Source organism: Falco naumanni, chromosome 11 (genome assembly GCF_017639655.2).
Source record: "Falco naumanni isolate bFalNau1 chromosome 11, bFalNau1.pat, whole genome shotgun sequence".
Lineage (NCBI taxonomy): Eukaryota > Metazoa > Chordata > Aves > Falconiformes > Falconidae > Falco > Falco naumanni.
The window spans coordinates 8,641,775-8,658,388 of record NC_054064.1 but is presented as its reverse complement, the minus strand read 5'-3'; the positions used below and the strand labels follow the sequence as shown (position 1 = coordinate 8,658,388).

At 49.8% G+C, this 16,614-nt stretch overlaps 2 protein-coding genes across 22 annotated transcripts in view; both read right to left on the bottom strand.

The window, feature by feature from the left end:
- PRRC2C (proline rich coiled-coil 2C) overlaps positions 1 to 8,660 on the bottom strand; it is a 75,673-nt gene extending 67,013 nt beyond the window's left edge. For 8 of the 19 annotated variants that reach the window (XM_040610351.1, XM_040610344.1, XM_040610343.1 and 5 more), the window contains exon 1: positions 8,516 to 8,659. The gene's annotated coding sequence lies outside the window, so the exon portion shown is untranslated. Of the gene's footprint in view, positions 1 to 8,515 lie in introns of all 19 variants that reach the window. The other 11 variants (XM_040610338.1, XM_040610347.1, XM_040610354.1 and 8 more) reach the window with 3 other exon arrangements.
- Positions 8,661 to 9,145: 485 nt separating this feature from the next.
- On the bottom strand, positions 9,146 to 16,536 carry LOC121095489 (dimethylaniline monooxygenase [N-oxide-forming] 4-like). Of its 3 annotated transcripts, none has more exons than XM_040610373.1 (9): positions 15,548 to 16,536; positions 14,224 to 14,381; positions 13,739 to 13,927; positions 13,198 to 13,360; positions 12,644 to 12,789; positions 12,095 to 12,294; positions 11,566 to 11,915; positions 11,208 to 11,277; positions 9,146 to 9,863 (listed from the first exon to the last, which is right to left on the bottom strand). In XM_040610373.1, the coding sequence occupies exons 1-9, from the start codon at positions 15,684 to 15,686 to the stop codon at positions 9,488 to 9,490; spliced, it is 1,791 nt and encodes a 596-aa protein (XP_040466307.1). In that variant the 5' UTR covers positions 15,687 to 16,536; the 3' UTR covers positions 9,146 to 9,487. The 3 variants fall into 3 exon arrangements, with proteins under 3 accessions (XP_040466307.1, XP_040466308.1, XP_040466310.1); XM_040610374.1 differs by having other exon boundaries at positions 14,664 to 15,638; XM_040610376.1 differs by having other exon boundaries at positions 9,757 to 9,863; positions 11,612 to 11,915.
- Positions 16,537 to 16,614: the final 78 nt, after the last annotated feature.

Below are 16,614 nucleotides of genomic sequence, written 5' to 3'. Positions count from 1 at the left end.
ATCAGGCACCATAAAACTGTGAGAATTAGAACCCTGTGTGTGCCACCACACCAAACGTAGGTTGGGTTCAGCATTCACCTCTACTGGAATGGACCAGAATGATCTTGGTATCAGCACACCAACCTCAAAGCTGATCCAGTATATCTTGCTTCTGTCCTTACAGTCACAGTTTTGAAAGGTTGCATTTGTCCCGGATAGCTTCCCACTGATGACTGAAGTAAATGCAGACTCATGCTTAAAGGAAGAATTCTCTGTATGTCTGCTAGCAAACTCAAATAGCAGCGTCTGAGACAGGATAGTGGAATGAGCCTACAATTCTTTTCAGAGCAATTCCCAGTTTAGGTTGAGACACAACAAAGCAGCAATGCAAAACCAATCTTGTTTCTCACCAATACATCAGTAAAAAGCTTCCAGAGCCTGAAAAGACTACAAACTGTATTACATGAGAAATTATAGGAGAACACTGCAGCTTCTGGAATAAAATTTCACCAGTGGGGGGACAGCGACCACCTAAAATATACTACAGCCTTCACTGGTATTACAAGCATCTAGCTCATTTACTCATTTGTTCTACCTAAATCAGACCAGCAGAAAGAAAGTTAATACCACCACCACATCACAAGTAAAAATAACAGAGATTAATAACCACTAACTGCATTGGAAACATTCAAGTACCAGACCATTTTCAAATTATCAAAGTACATTTAAACAGCTTCTTTGCCAGAAAGGATTTTTCAATATATTCTAAGTAAAGAGATTGACAGTGCATGCCACACATAAGTCAGAACTAGCACACCATAAAGCTAAGGCAGTAACACAACCCAGCTATTCTTGCCATGTTCTGATAATCCTCAAACATAAATTAGAATAATTTAGATGTTTTGCAAGATTACAAACTACATCTCCACTAAAAATGTATTCTTTTCTGAAAACGTAAGATCCAAAACTTCTTTGCAGCTCACTTTTAAGGCAGGCTATTTCATTTCTTCTTAGCCTGACAATTCTTTACAAGTCTTTATTTCTTTTTCACTAAGCATTAGAGCAGATTTTTTGCAACACAGATTTCTGATTTTCCAGTTTCAGGCAGTTGGTTAAAAAACTTTTTGAAATTGTAAATTTTTAATTGTGGCAGAAGTTCTAAAGTGCTGGAAGAAAGCCAGGACCAGAAAAAAAAAAAAAAAAAAAAAAGAAAAAAAACCCCAGAACAGTTTCTATACAATTAAAGAAAGCATCATAATGAGATGCATTCTCATTACTTCTGGGAACAGAACAATGTAAGTGCTTTCACCCAATTAGCTTTTCAACTTGCAGATGCCAAATGAGACTTTTATTTTCAAGATTTGCAAAAGCATTTATTAGAGAAATTTCCATTATTGAGAAGAATGAGAAAACTTCAAAGCTCCCCAAACTGAATCGCTGCCTATTTGAGCAAAAGATAAGAGAATAAATTTAGGCAAATTCTTGCAGAAACAAGCCATGTACCTGCTATCAAAGTACAGTACTGAAATAGGTTGGTAGGCAGCACTTTGCTCTCAATACAGAAAACGAATGCTACCTGTCTTACCTACCAGGATTCTTTTTAACTGAGAAAGTTAGAACTATTTAGTAGGCTTCTTGCAGAGTAATTTAGGTCAGTTTATCCCGACCAAAGCCGCTCTCTACAAAAGCATCTGTTAATGTTTAAGATCACAAACAGTCCCTTAAAAAAAAAAAGTTACGAACGCACTCAGCATGCTGTCACAAGTACCACTTTGTTTCTTGCTCAACTGCATCACGCCGTCCGGCAGAAGCTTGGAAAGGCAAAAATATTAGCATACCCGTTCTCCTCATACCCACGGAAAGCAACACAGGGAGTCTCCTTCTCAGTGGCATCCTCAGTAGCAGCTGCTCTATCAGGCGGAGGACAGGGGAGCAAAAGGGAAGTAAACAGTAGGGCTGCAAAAGAAGCTACAGAACTGACGAAATACAGATGTTCCCATGTCTGTTCAAATGGCAGTGCTGAAAATATTCAAATGGTCAGCACTTCTCTGCACTTGCTACATTGAGATTTAATTGCATGGAAAGAATAATCAGACTGGTGATGACCCATTCACAAGAATAAAGGAAGCAGTATGGCTTGTGCCCTACAGCAAAAAGGGTATGAGCAAGAAGTCTCCATGTATTACTGGATTTGCTCTTATTTCTAAACATACAGAATAACAGCAAGCTGCAGTTCCCTTCCAGCAGCACTTCAGCAGATCTGACTCCAGCTGTGGGCTGAACAGTGCTCAGGATCTGTTCCTCTACAGGCAGCTGGCTGGGATAAGTTACCAGGAACAGCTGAGCTGAACAAGAGTTGACCCCTTAAGTCGGTCAATGTTCAATGCAAAACACTTCCTTTTAGGAAGCCGATGAAAGATGATCAATAGGTACATGAAAATAGACCAGATTCCCAACAGATGAGCAGCAGAAGTTGCAGCTATTTAAAATTACCCATCTTTCTGCTGTTTCCTTTTTCCCTTTTGTTTTAGCACTCCTACTGGCAAAAGCCCTTGCACTTTATCATAAACTCTGAAACAATGCCATTTAAACTGGTGGCATATTTCCAACCCTCCACATGCACTCCATGTTGAATTGGACAGTGGAAGAGGGCAGGACAGATTAAGAGACAAATGTTAAAGCTATTCCCTGCTGTGAATAACTCAAAGAATCTTCTTCAAGACTTCCATTTCCTGCTCCTTTACCACAATTTCCAAGCCCCACTGTAATAATTAACATTTCTTGACAGAGAAAGTGACACTTGGTTTCAGTGTTCTTCCCAAGGAACCACAACTCTGAGCAGTGGATTCCTCTCCACATCATACTTCTCTGCACCTTTAAAGTAACCCTAACCTCAGCTGCAAGTAAGTTAAAGTTCTTATACGAAACTTGTTTTTTGAAAGCCTCTATTCATAGATCAGTCCTTAAGTAATATAAATAGTTACATCTAAGGTTTCTGACTTCAGAAATCAGTTAAATGTTGTTTTGAAATAACGTTCATGCAAGCTCTTCTGTCCATGAGCTCTTTCAGAATATTTTGGAAGTGCACCACAACCACGCTAGAGCTACATCCTTAAGGGTTTACATCTCTCTTTAGAACAGATGTCCCAAAATTAATCTCCTACTTCTCTAGCTATTTTTTCTAACTTCCTTCTGTTCACACTCTCAAGATATTTTTGTTATTGAAAGGTCCAACCTGAAGATGGAAGTACACTCATCAACAGCAGGAATTCACAGAACAAACAATATTATACAGAGTTGTGCACAACCTTAGCATGATGGAATGAAACATTCAATACAGTTACTCTAACCAGTTCTGTAATGACTGAAGCTACTTGTCAACACCTTCAAAACTTCCCACCTTGCTCAATACCCAAATTCCATGTTGCCTGTAACTCCTACCTGCAACTTCCTAACCTGATTCACATACATCAAAAATAATCATAATTTCTCCTCTGTATTATGAGATGTTACAGCACATTCTCTTTTAAGGCTTTTAAATACTCCCACTGTGACAGTGAGAGCCAGGGTTGCCAAATGTACCAGCTTATAGCACACAATCGACAGCATCAATAAAAAAAACCTTTGCTCCTGTGCACACAAAGGTGGTAGAATTTTCTTCTTGGTCTGGTCCAGCTTGGAGAGAGCTTGTAACTGCTCACAAACAGTCCCTTTACCTGCTGCCCGTTATCCTCTGGATCTCTGGGTACACATTTCTCTGTGACTCACTAGTTTCTTGAACGGAAACCATCTCCTTCACTGAAAGGTTGCTCAGCATGTAAAAGATGCAGCTGTGAAAACCACACTGACAACAGTTCTGGACAACACTGGTTAATTGCACTAAGGGTCAGCTTCAGCCCTCTGCTTTAGACTGGATTCAATCATGTTTTGTTAAAAAAAAAAAAAAAGAAAAAATGAGATTAAGAGCTAAATTAGAAAAGCCTTATCGACATACCCAGGCTTATGTATCTGCCTTTCAGCATTACAGAACCCATTTTCCATGGGAGTTAACTTGCATCTGCCAAATGGCTACAGATGAAGTTTAACATCTTCAGTTCTTGGTTCTCTGTTTATTCTACTTAGAAAAAAAAATAATCCCAGATGTCCCTCAATACTCCGCTTTCAAGACACAGTAGGAAAATAATTAAGGCTCAATATATTATCAAAATACTCATCAAGAAACTTTTCTTTATCCAAAGTTAAGCACATGCTACAAAGCTCTGCCCCCACAGATAGCTTGGTTTGTGGCATGAAAAACATCTCCTAACCAAGGTGACTCCAGCAAATTAACCAAGTAGCTATACCACAAACCAAAGGCAAGTTTTTCTTACTAGAACACATCTTTCCTACAGATTATTTACACACATTGGCAAGAGAAAATGTTATTGTTCCTCCTCACTAGAACACTTCCGCTGTGCACCAACATATACACCCAGATACATTTGTACAGGAAGCACAGGCTGTCCTAAACACGATTATAAAACAAGCCCTGTAAATAAAATGTTGGGTTGTTTTTTTTTCAAATGAAAGCATCAATGCATTGATCTAAAGACAATGAGGTCCTTCAGTGGAACATATGGTTCCTCTGAAATAGAAGAAATATAAAGTCCTAAAGCATATCAAGTCTTAAGTTGGGAGAAAATCCATGGCTTCCCAAACAAAATGAAGATATTCTTGCACTTCCACATTAGCTGAAGATACAAATCAGTTGAATAATGTTTCTTTTGTGAAGAATAACTTAAACTATTACTCCTATAAATACAATTTAAGGCTACAGACATAATTTGAAAGTGTAACTTAAAACTTACAAACACTAACATCTAGGAATATTAAGGTCACGTGCTTCCCAAATATTAATTTTAAAACAAGCTGTAGCTCTTCACATGATTTAATGAGGACAGCCTGAACAGGCTTGATTTTCTAAGCAGAGAAAATTTTATTTGCTAGTTTAAGCACAGAGTGTGGCAAAAACGAGCAACCCAGCCACTGCTGCTGGTTTTACTATGAAAAACCATTTGGCATTATCTGAGCATGATGAACTACATCTTACAGCCCACCTAACTAAAAATTGAGTAAAGCTGCCATTTCACTTAGGAATCAGCTATACATTGACTTAAAGATACATTCAAAAGACGCCCCCTCTCTCAGTCACCCAGCACCAAGGGATGTCACAGTTCAGGCACTACTTGTGCATTTGATGTACCTGAATATAAATCGCAGTAATTCCGGTCTTTGATGCTGTAACTTCCTGAAAGCGAAGCCCACGTTATTTTCAAATACATAGAAGTTAAAATTTATCACCATCATATTTTGCATTGAAGATATATAATGTTGATTTTGCGGTATAATTCTACCTTTAATCAAGACAGTGTCAGATACATAAAAACATGAACAATGTGAATGATATACAGCTTCTCCCTTTAATACATGTTTGCAATCCGTAACAGACTAGTTTGTTAGCATTTGGTTAGAGTGTTATGTAATGGTTGAGGTATTTGTAATAAAAACAGTCTATTTCTGTTAGCCTGTTCTTCATAGACATAAAAGCTGTCTTCATCTGATTTTTATTAGGACTTCATCTTTCTCTGCTCTTTATGCATTTTTTTTAAGACTTCTGTGCACTCAGTTTTCATTTCACCAACAGGCGCCCCGTATTATTTCCTCCCACCTCCTCACACAAACCTCAGCTTTTATTTTTATACCTGCCTTCACCCATGAGAAAATCCTACAGGGTTTTGTGAAACCCAGATCCAAAAAAACCCGAAAAGAGGGCATGAAGCTGAACGAAGAAAAGAATTTCCTACAGAAGATGAACAACTGGTTCTACCAGTAAAACACCACTAGCAGTCCCGTCATTACAAGCCCAACATTCATCCCCAACTAGTGGAAAGGTGGTGCATTTTCAGGGTGGAGGTGGTTTTTTCCCCTCAAACCCTCCACTACTATATACGGCCACTGAAGATGTCCCACTCTTCCTTCAATAAAAAGAAGAGGAATGTTTTTTCTTCACTCATCTCACTACATCTCACATCACACTACTCAAAGGTTTAATCCTTCTGCAAGAGCTACCTTTTCTTTTTATCTCTACATCTAAGCCTCTTATCCACACCACCCTTATATGGTATTTAGACTACATTTCCCACCCTCTCTCCACTTTCACATCACTCCTGTTAGTTATTCCAGAACAAAGGGCTTGTACTTTCAGTAACCTAGGATATCTGGTTGAAGTCAACCCCAGACAACTTGCCCACTGCTTTGACTTACATTCTTTCTCTTAACTGACCTGACCTATAGCATTCCTACAGACAGAACAGATATGTAAGAGCTCCCTTCCGAACTGTATCACCTACTCCTTGCTCGTTGTGACCTGTTTCACTTTCCCCAGTAGACTTCAGGCTGTGGGGAAACGGGACCTACAGAAGAAAATGCATACCATAAGTATGTACCATTGAACAAGGACTCCAGCAACCAAGTTAAAACTGTAGACTATTTTGCTCTAAAAAAAAGCAAGGGTTCCTGTTATAGAGTCTAAATGAGAGTAAAGACATTATAAACTGCTACTAAACTGAAGAAACAGAATATTTACATTTGCAAGACTCACAGAAGTGACTGTCTCTAGATTTATACATACTTTATGAGCTATTATTTACCAAAGCAATAAACTTTACACAGGGAGCATATCTACACTAAGGCAGTTGTACGTGACAGACACACAAACAGAGGCAGTAATCCTAGCCTGTGCACACAACTGCTGGCCTGGGAGAGAACCAAGTTCTCACTTCGATTTAAACAGCCACCTCTTAAGCCCACATCTCCACCAAAGCAGTTGTACATGCACTGAACACAATACTCTGAGGGGCCATGCCAGGTTAACGGTTGGACTCTATGATATTAAAGGTCTTTTCCAGCCTAAACGATTCTATGACTCTGTGACATTATTGCCTTTTCCACTGCACATTCACCAAGTTCAAAGAACTCTCAAAATGTTGGGATAGAATCCTTAGTCTCAAGAAGACTGTAGCAGAGTTGCACTAAAACACCCCAAAATTAATAAAGAAAAAGTCTCTAGACTATGTAATTCAAAAAAACCTGACAGCCATTCAGCTCCTGGCAGTCAGTATTAGGCGGTAATCCTTTTGTTTCTCACTGATGGACAAATGAGATCATGTCCTGTTTCCTCCCTCCTTCAGAAGCAATTTCTTGTCTGAGCAGAGCTCTTAGGACTAGACAACGGGTAGGCCTGGTGCCTCACTGCAGAAGAAACAAAGCTATTAAAAATTAGAGTCCTGTTTTTTCCTGGTAGAAATAATGCTAGTTCCTACTAAAATACTCATCTGACCCCAGTAATCAAAAAGAAACAAGGAAAAATTATCCTCCTTGCTCAAGGATATAGAATTCAAAACCTTTCACAAAGGAATAAGCTTACAGAACACGTGAGAGACACAAAAAGAAAAAAAAAACCAAACCAGAAAAAAATGAAGTGTTCCATTCAACGTCCAGCACCACACTCTCATGCATGTGCCCCTTCCCCATAAAGGGGGCTTGGATCGGAAACTATCTGGGCCCTCTTTAGCCCCAAGATTTTCAGTCCCTGCATGCCTCGGTGATGGCTCCCATTATGCCCACTGCATCATGCCCACTGCAGACTAGCTGGCCGAATTTTAGCCGTGTCATCTAACCGTGCCCTCACCATCTTTTATCAGTAAGAACAGCCCCGGCTCCACTCACACCACCCCCACAAATCCTGTCCCTCAGAACAGAAACAATGCCTTCCTGAACGGCGCTTCCCTCAGTCCTACATTTAACAACCCAGGAAAAACCTTTTACTGTGCACCTCAAGAACTGTGGCCGAACCTTGCAGAGTTGGAAAAGCAAAGCGCCATGCCCTGCATGCGCCTCCCGCACCCCGTAAGAAAGGGCTCCCCTCCCCCCGCGTTTCTGGCGGAAGAATCACAGCCACGAAGTGAGCGCAAACGCACGAAGGGGACGGCACGTTTCTCGAGCAACCTCCCTCGAGAGAGAGAGAGAGGGAGACCTGGAGCCGTTAAAAAGGAAAGGCGTGGGGGTGGGGGAAGGGCGAGAGAAGCAAGCAGCACACCCGCCAGCGCGGCCCTCGGCCGCCCCCCCCGCCGCAGCCCCCTCCCGCCGCCCGCGGGCAAGGCCCGGCGCTGTGCCCGGCGCGGGCGCGGCCGGCCCCAGGCGGCGATGCGGTGCGGTACGGCCCAGCGGCGCGGAGCAGCCCAGCCCGCCCGCCAGCCCACCGCGGGCCCAGCGCTCCGCCGCCTCCCGCCGCCCGGCCGCGGCGGGCAGCGGGTTGCTGGCCCCCACGGGCACCCCCCTCCCCACAGGCCGCGGGCCGGCCGCCGCCGCCAGGCCGGGCGGAAGCCGCCTCCGCCCGGGGCCATGCGGCGCAGGCCGCTCGCCCGCTCCCTGCCGGCACCGGTCTGCGCCGCAGGCCCGCGGGGCTCCGCTGGAAGGCGGAGGGGCCGCCGCTTACCTGGCGCGCAGCGCGGCGGGCCGGCGCTCGGGCCTCCCGGGGAGGGCTCCCGGACTCGGCGAGGCCGCTGCCGTTCCCGGCGCCTCGACGCCGCGCCTCAGCCGCTTACCACACAGGGGCCAAGATGGCGGGCGGCCAAGCCGGCGCCAACGACGTCTGACCTCACCGCGCCCGCGCGCCCGGGCTCCGCCCCCGCTGCTCACGTGACGCGCGCCGCGCCGTGCCGCAGTCGGGCGGGCGCCCCCGGCGCGCCCCCTGGCGACGCGGGGTGGCGGGACGGGCACAGAGCTCGCTGCGGCCGGCGGGAGCGGTGCCGGGGACGCGGCTGCCCCGAGCCCAGCGGCCGCGGGTCGGGGGCGGGCAGGCGGCGCCCGTCCTGCCCGCTCTGCTCCTCAGCCCCAGCCGGAGGCCCCCGCGGGTGCCTGGGGAGGCTCTGCCTGCCCCCCGTGGGCTTCGGCCTTCCCTGCGAGACTCGGGCTGCTGGGACGGCGGCAGAGAAGCTCGCCCGCCTGCATGTATCCCTGTATATATTATTTCTTAGGAGGGGGCTCCCCCCCTGCCACACCTGGGGGCACTGCATCCACTTGACCCCCCTCCCCGATAATAACCCATCAATAAAACTACCAGAGACCAAATCCGTGAGGTTTATTTGTGCTGCCTTTGTGTCCCAAAAGCTACCAGGCGAACTGAAGGATCCCTGGCGGTGTGGGCCTGGCTGGGCGAGCAGGGGAGGGAGGCTGGCGCCGTGCACGCCAGGCCATCCCAAAATGGCGCTTCCCAAAAGCCCGCTGGAGATCCGCACCACGCTGGGCTGGAGCAGTACGGGCAGGGATCACAGCAGGTTTGGGGGAAATGCTCCAAAAAAAATCCCTGGGTGGGTGTGGATGGTCGGCGGGAGGAGGTCGGGGAGCCTGGCTGACAACCTGGCAGCAGCACGGCATCACGCCGGCGCCGGATCCCACCGTGTTCCTCCTACAGCTGGGGGGCTCTGAGGGTCCAGCCCGGCCGGGGGGATTTGGAGAGGAGGAGACCTGCTGTGAGAGCCACTGGCAGGGCCAGGAGATACATCCAGTGCCAGCTGTCAGAGGGGTCATCCACCACCCGCGTTCTCAAGGGCTTCAGCGTCCGCTGCCACTGAGTCAGGATGGCGTCTCTGGCCCCGCTCCACTTCCCCCGTCCCATCAGCCGGTACTGGTAGGGCGAGCAGGGCCCGAAGAAGACAGCCAGGGCCAGCCGGGGGTCTGTCAGGAGCAGCCTCAGCACGTTGGGCTTTACGCCAGCACACGAAGCGATTTCATCGGTGTAGCTGATAAAGCTCATCTTCAGGTTCTCCCTCTCGGATGGGTTCCTTCAACGCCACATAAAAGAGACAAGATCAAATAGCATCATCCCATCTTGGTTCCCAGCTCCATAGAAAGCAAAAGCTCTGGGCTCTGGCATCGGTCGAGCCCTGGTTTCCAGGGCTGAGCTCCCGTGGCCCCACATGAACCCAAAGGCACTGACAGAGCCTCCGTGGGGCTGGTCTCCAGCACTCACCTGGGGCAGGGACTAGGCAGAAGCTTGTTTTGCCTCCGCATCCTAGTTGTGGCTTCAGAAACAGTTCTAGTATTATACTGCCATCGTAATGCCCCAAATACCCACACTGTGTCCTTCCCCAAGGATCACAGGTGTGGATCTGGCTGATTTTGAGAGGCAGAGAAATAGATATTCACAGATAAGACTGCCAAGGGGACTGGGGAAAACTGGGAGATGCAGAAAGCTTCCCACGCTGGGAGGGACCTCCAGGGTTTTTTGGCGTGAAGCCTCATCTCCCTTGCAGGAGGGAAGATGTGTGCTTCAGCAAATCTGGGACAACCTTGAGTTTGCCTCCATTGCACCCCTGACTCCCGTATTTGTGTGTGACAGCATCGGTCTGATGCAGACACATTGTCTGCAGTCGCTGGGGCTCCTGGTGACATTCCCCGTGGCTCTGTTTCGTCCTGGCTTTTCCTCAGTGTCCTATGAGCCAGCTCTGCCTTGCTGGCAGCCCCAATCCAGCCTGCACCCTGCCTGGCCCGAGGGCTCCTCCTTGCTCCTGAAAGATGCTGCCAGGCAGCATGTCCACCACCACCTGTCCCACAGCCTTGGGGACCTGTCTCAACCTCCTGTAAAATCCCAGTGCCAGCAAGGCAGGCCGTTAGCTCCTATGTACGCAACGGATGGGTCCCCACCTTGTCTAGTGGTCATGGTGACCTGTCAAAAAGTGCCACCAAACTGTCCCCTCCCTTCATCGCCTGGCTCCAGCGGGGTTTCTGGGTCGGGCTTGGCCCTGACCCAAGCGCTCCCGCTGCCTGGATTTGGGAGGGAGAAGCCACGAGATGGCACCCTTAGTCTGGAGGAAACCAAACCTCCATCTTGACGTAATGGGAATTAGGACTTGGCTTGGAGGCCTGGTGGAGGGGCCCTGCAGGTCCTGGGTCCTGCCATAAGCTGCTCCAGCGCAATGTGCCCTGGGTGTCTTGATCCGTTGTCCATCAAGGAGCCACAACAGCATCTCCCCACTTCGCTACGGCTGGTGAGGGAATAAATATATCCAAGAAGAGTTGGGTGCCCTAGGTGGTTCCCTCCCATGACTGCTACAGGACCCCGCTTTCCCTGGGGTTATCCTGGCACACAGCACCCATTGTGCCCCAAGTGCAGGAGCATCGTGCACCTTTTGACCTGTGGCTTCTTCTTTGCAACCTCAGCCATCATCCTGCTGGTGGGAGGGAGCTTGTTCCAGCCTGAGAAGAACAGAGAAACCAGAGACCTCCAGCAGCACCTTAGGCTGAAAAGTTCACCCCCCTCCCATGCCCCCAGCCCCCTGACTGAAAGCATTCATGCTTGTGGGTTGGGGCACGGTGCGTGAAGGGGTATGGGGGTGCAGCTGGGGGGCAGAGGCTACAGTGCCACTAATACCCATGGCACTGTGGCAGGAGCTGAAATACACCCTAGGCTCTGTGGATGGCAGGTCAGGCTGCCCCACACCTCCCACCCCAGCAGATCCCCCATCCCTGCACCCCGTCTCCCACCTGCAAAGATCCCCGTCACCCAGCGAGCCTGCATTTCTGCTCCCACCATCACAGAGCCGGTCAGCTGGACTAAGCCGATGATGGCCAGCGTTGGCTTTTCCAGCTGAGGAGGGAAGATGCGTTTATAGAGGGAACGGTTATCATCGAAGAGGCTGCGAACTGACTCTTCGAGGAAGGGAAACGAGAAGATGTAGCCTGTGGCAAAGACCACCACGTCGATGTTTTGCTCTGTCCCATCTTCAAAAACAGCAGAGCTTTCAGTGAATGCCTTCACCTTCGGCTTCAACACAACAGTCCCAGAGAGGAGGCAAAACGGCAGCCCTTCACTGATAATTATCTTGAAGTTGGAGCTTGCAGGTGGAAAAGAAGACAGCAATGTTAGCATCTGGGAGGGACCCGAAACGTCTTTTGTGGCCGGAGTTCCCCTCCAATGATTTTCTATTCCACAAACATTCCCTGAAATTAAAAACTGAGCACTTCAAGCCATTAAAACCTCCATAGCAACTAATAAAATAGCCAGAAAAAACACCTTTTTGTGGAAGCCAAGCCATAGTTCTTGTGGTTAAACCATGAATTGAACTTCCAAAACCTAATCCTGTTTGTGAGAGCTGATGGGAGAAGCCAGTCGAGAAAGTGGTTGAAGCGGGTGGTGTTGACCATGTCGAAGGGGAAGCCATGGTCTGAGATCCGGCTGAACACCCATGTGCTGCTCCTGACGCTGAGGAACACCTAGGGGAGAAGGCAGGTCTCAGCAGCCTGCCCGGACATCTTGCCAGTTTTCCCCTGAACATCAAATCCCATCTCCTGCGCTTGGGAGCTGAGACTGTTGTCCCGAGGGAAGGAGATGGTGTCTGGATGAACCAAACAGCTTGCAGTGGCTTCTGCGAAGTCCCTGCAGCTGCTGAATGGCCACACCTTAGGTGGCCCACACCCTCCAGGAATTGCAGAGCTTCTTCAATTGCCCTCCGTTTGAAATGCTATTTATTGAGAAACCCGGTGGGCAAAGCTTCCTGCATGTACCCTGAGCCACCAGTTCTTGTGGTCCCTGGCCAGGCTCGGCACTGCCGTGGAGCTGTACCTTTGCAGCCACACGGCTCAGCTCCACGGAGAGGTCACCGCCAGTGTTGCCAATGCCGATCACGAGGACCCGCTTTCCCCGGAAAGCCTCCACATCTCTGTATTCCCTGCTGTGGATATACTGGCCTTTGAAGTGAGTGTCGATACCTAGGCAGAGCAGGGAGCATCTCCTACTGCCAGATACATTTGCTTGTCCCAGCCTCATGCCCAGACCCTCTGCAGCCCCCAACCCTCCACCTCCCACCTCTGCTTGCAGCTGAGAAGCCCACAGAGGTCTCAGCTCCCTGGGTGATACTGCCCTCCCACACCTCATCAGCTCAGTCCTGGTTTGCAAATTCTCATGCAAGACCCTGGCTGCATCTTTATGAGGTGTTTTTCCTATTCCCAGGAATGGTCCTCATCATTCCCATGGGGTGTGGGTCCACCTGCCCCAGCCATGGGGTCTTCGTGGAGCAGGCAGTCTCAAAGAGGAAAATGCAGCCAAGGGACCCATGGGTGCTGGGTGAAACCCTGGGGGGCAGCCCCAGCCCACCTTGCTGCTGAGGCAGGGCTTACCTGGGAAAGAAGCCAACGGTAAATAGGGCTCCTGGAAATGGCCAGTGCAAACCATGACAGCATCGAAGATGTGCGACTCCTGGACGCCGTCGGTCTCAGTGACCACCTCCCACTGGCCCGAGGTGGTGAAATCTGGGCGCTTTCTCACGCTGAGAGCTGTCGTCTTGCACCAAAGCCCAACAAAACAGCAGTCAGGAACTGTGCTGTGTTTTGGAGAGGACCTGCCTGCAAAGGGCTGGGGCTGCCAGAGGCAAGCTGGGTCCCTGGGGAGCTGCATGTCATCTCTGAAGCTGTTAAATCCCACCGTGCACCTTTCCCCTGGTGATGGCATTGAGGGGGGGTTGATGCATTGATGCATCAGCACCAGGCAGGGGGGGTTGATGTTTGATGCATTGATGCATCAACACCAGGCAGCCCATGTTTGCGCAGCCTAATTTAAAACATGGTCCTCATGGCATTGTCCCATCCCACCTGGGTGATGATGCCCTATCTGCAGCCACTGACAGCTCTTCTTCCTGTAGCATTTGGGCTCCCTGCTCACCTTGAAGCGTATGTGCCGCAGGAGGTCAAAGTGCTGGGCATACATCCGAAAGTACTCCAGGAGGAGGCTGTGGGGTAGGAAACTGGGAAAATCCTCCGGGCAGGGGAAGTCGCTGAAGCAGGACATCTCCTTGGAGGTGTTGGTGATGATGGAGCGGTACACACTGACCCTCCCACTGTCCGTGGAGTCCTGTGTGAAGCCAGCAGTGCTGTTTGCAGGTGTGTGGGGAAGGACTTTCTCCCCTCAAAGTGAGTGTTTTTCCTCCTTGTGTTCAGGCACAAGGAATAAACCAGGACTAGCACCTGGTGACCATGGCTTCTCCCTCCATCTCCTTCTCCACCTTGGAGTCAGAGAGAGCACTGTGCCAGGACAGGGACGGTCCCTGAGGGCATGGCCGCCCTTTCTTCTTTGCTGCAGGCAAAGGGCATCCGAGGGAGGGGACAAACCCAGGGACAATCCTCCCCACGCAGGCAGAGCCCACTGACCGTGTAGCGCCAGAGCCCCCCGATGTCCTCGCTCCTCTCAAAGCAGGTAGGCTCCAGCCCCTCATCCAGGCAGCTCTTGACAGAGGCCAGCCCGCTGACCCCCGCCCCGATGACAGCCACGCGCCGCACCATGCTGTCCCGCAGCAGACAATGAGCGACTGGAAATAAAACAGCCCAGGGATTAGCAGGAACACCAGTCCCTTTTTCCCCATCCCCAGCAAAGCACCCTGTGTCTTCTCTGGCTGCCAGGTATCCACGGTGGAAAACCATCCTTGGAGAAATCCATTGCCAGCTCTGGGCTCCAGCGTTACGGATGGATGCTGCCCATTCCCCTTCCCGCTGTGCTAAGCCCACACCGCAGGCCCAGCGATTCCCCTCCCGCAGGCAGGGGAAAAGGAGGCACTTTTAAACCTCCCCGCGCTGCTGCTTCTGTTTATTACCTTTCGTGGCCTAAAGGAGGGGAAGGGGCTCACAGCTATCTGCTTCTGCTTGCAAAGTGAGCCTCCTGAAACCTTTTGAAGAAACAATTCCAGCCAAGCTGGCTTGCTTTCACGCTTTCCTTTTTAATTTCCCGTTAAAGGGCATTCTCTCCAAAACAAAAGGGTTTCTTTTTTTTTTTTTAAAAAAAAAGCAATGCCTGAGTGAGCAGGAGCACAGCGATTCAGCGATTCAGAAGTTAGCCAGCCCAGTGAAAGCACGGCTGGGATTACAGAGTATACAAAAGGTAAGAAACCCAGGAAACGCGGGTATAAATGGGAGGAACTCAAAGCCCAGGATGTGTAAGCTGAGCTGCATCGATCTTGACTGGAAAGCAACAAAACTAGTGGGGAAAAAAATGAACCCACGTGAACTTTGATTAGATAACAAACACACCTACTGCAGAGCCTAAAGAAAGAGTCATTTATAACTTTTTTGGTATCCATTTCATGTCAAAAATTGTTCACATAAACAGGAACTGGAGGAAACTGCGGAAAGCCAGGGAAAATGGGGGAGGCGCAAAAAACCCTTCTGTGTGGAGAAGCCCAGCCTGAGCCACTCCTTGATCTGCAGGAACAGGACAGGACATACCACCCACTTGCCCACCCCCCACTTTCCGGAGCCTCCGCTGGCTTTGGGGAAGGGCAGTGACGTGCCCAGGATGCTAAAGTCTTCCCTTTTTTCCAGCACTGCCTGCAGAGAGCTTTGCGGCAGAGGGTCCCCGCGACACCCCCTCTCCCCCTGCCAGCAGTGAGGCGAAGCTAGTGTTGAACACCAGAACCCCGGGAAGCCGGCTGCCCGCTTTTAAAACCTGCAAAACCCAGCTGGAGAGAAGTGAGGAGCAAACCTTGCAGGGAAGTGTCGTGCCTTCGCTGCTCAGGCTTCGGCTGAATTTTCCTTTGCGTTTCTCCAGCTATGGATTTAGAGGAAAGGCTGAAGTCCAGGCAGCTTGCCACGGCTCTTGCACCACCGACCTTTACACCCATGCTCCCTTACTCTGCTGTGCTTAAATGCACTGACAGAAAGTTCTCAACCTCCCGGCAGCAGTGCCGGTGGTGGGTGGAAATCCAGACTGTAATGCCATGGGGGCCACACTTGCAAGAGATCCCACGCTGCAGCTCACCACGGCCCCAGCCCCAGCAGCAGCTTGGGGGTGCCCTGATCGGTGCCCCCTTTGCCTGCATGCCAGCAGACGGCATGGATGGGGGACATGGTGCGCAGTGCAGCCTCATTTTTGGTGGTCAATGAAAGCTCTCGCAGCCCCAGGCTTCTGGGTTGCCCATGGCACCTGCTGGCGCGGCTCCAGCCCAGGCACAGAACCCCCCAGCTCTTCCCGTGCACACAGGGAGACAATGAGGTGGCAGCTTGCAGCATACTCCTGCCACAGCTGATGAAATTTTACTGATTGAAAGTCTCTCTGTGCACAAAACATAAGCCCCAGGACTGTCTGGCACTGGGAAGTGCAGGGAAACGGAGACGGGAGTGCTCAGCCCCACAGAGTACCAGCCCCAGGCTCAAGATGACAGCAGCCAGGGCTCTTTTGCTGGAAAGATGCCCGGATTCAACCCAAACTGGGATTTTTGGGTCATAAGGTTTAAGGCTGGAAGAAAGGAAAGCCTGACCTGTGTACCCAACCTAGAAAAGCCCTTGCTGGACTAAAGACCCCAATTCCCAGGTGATTTGGTGCAAGGCTGGATGCCTGTGTTCCCTTCCATCTCAAAAAGCCATCCCAAAGCCATTTTTCCTAGTCTTGTCCTTGCTGCATCCCAGCCAGCATGGTCCTGGCACAGCTTTGCTCACAGCAGCGGGCAGGAGAGCCACAGAGGGGCAATAAACGCTGGGGGGGGAGGGGGGGGCAGGGTGGTGCCCACCCCCAGCTCATCAGGTCTGTAGAGCTGTGCTTGGGGGTGAGCT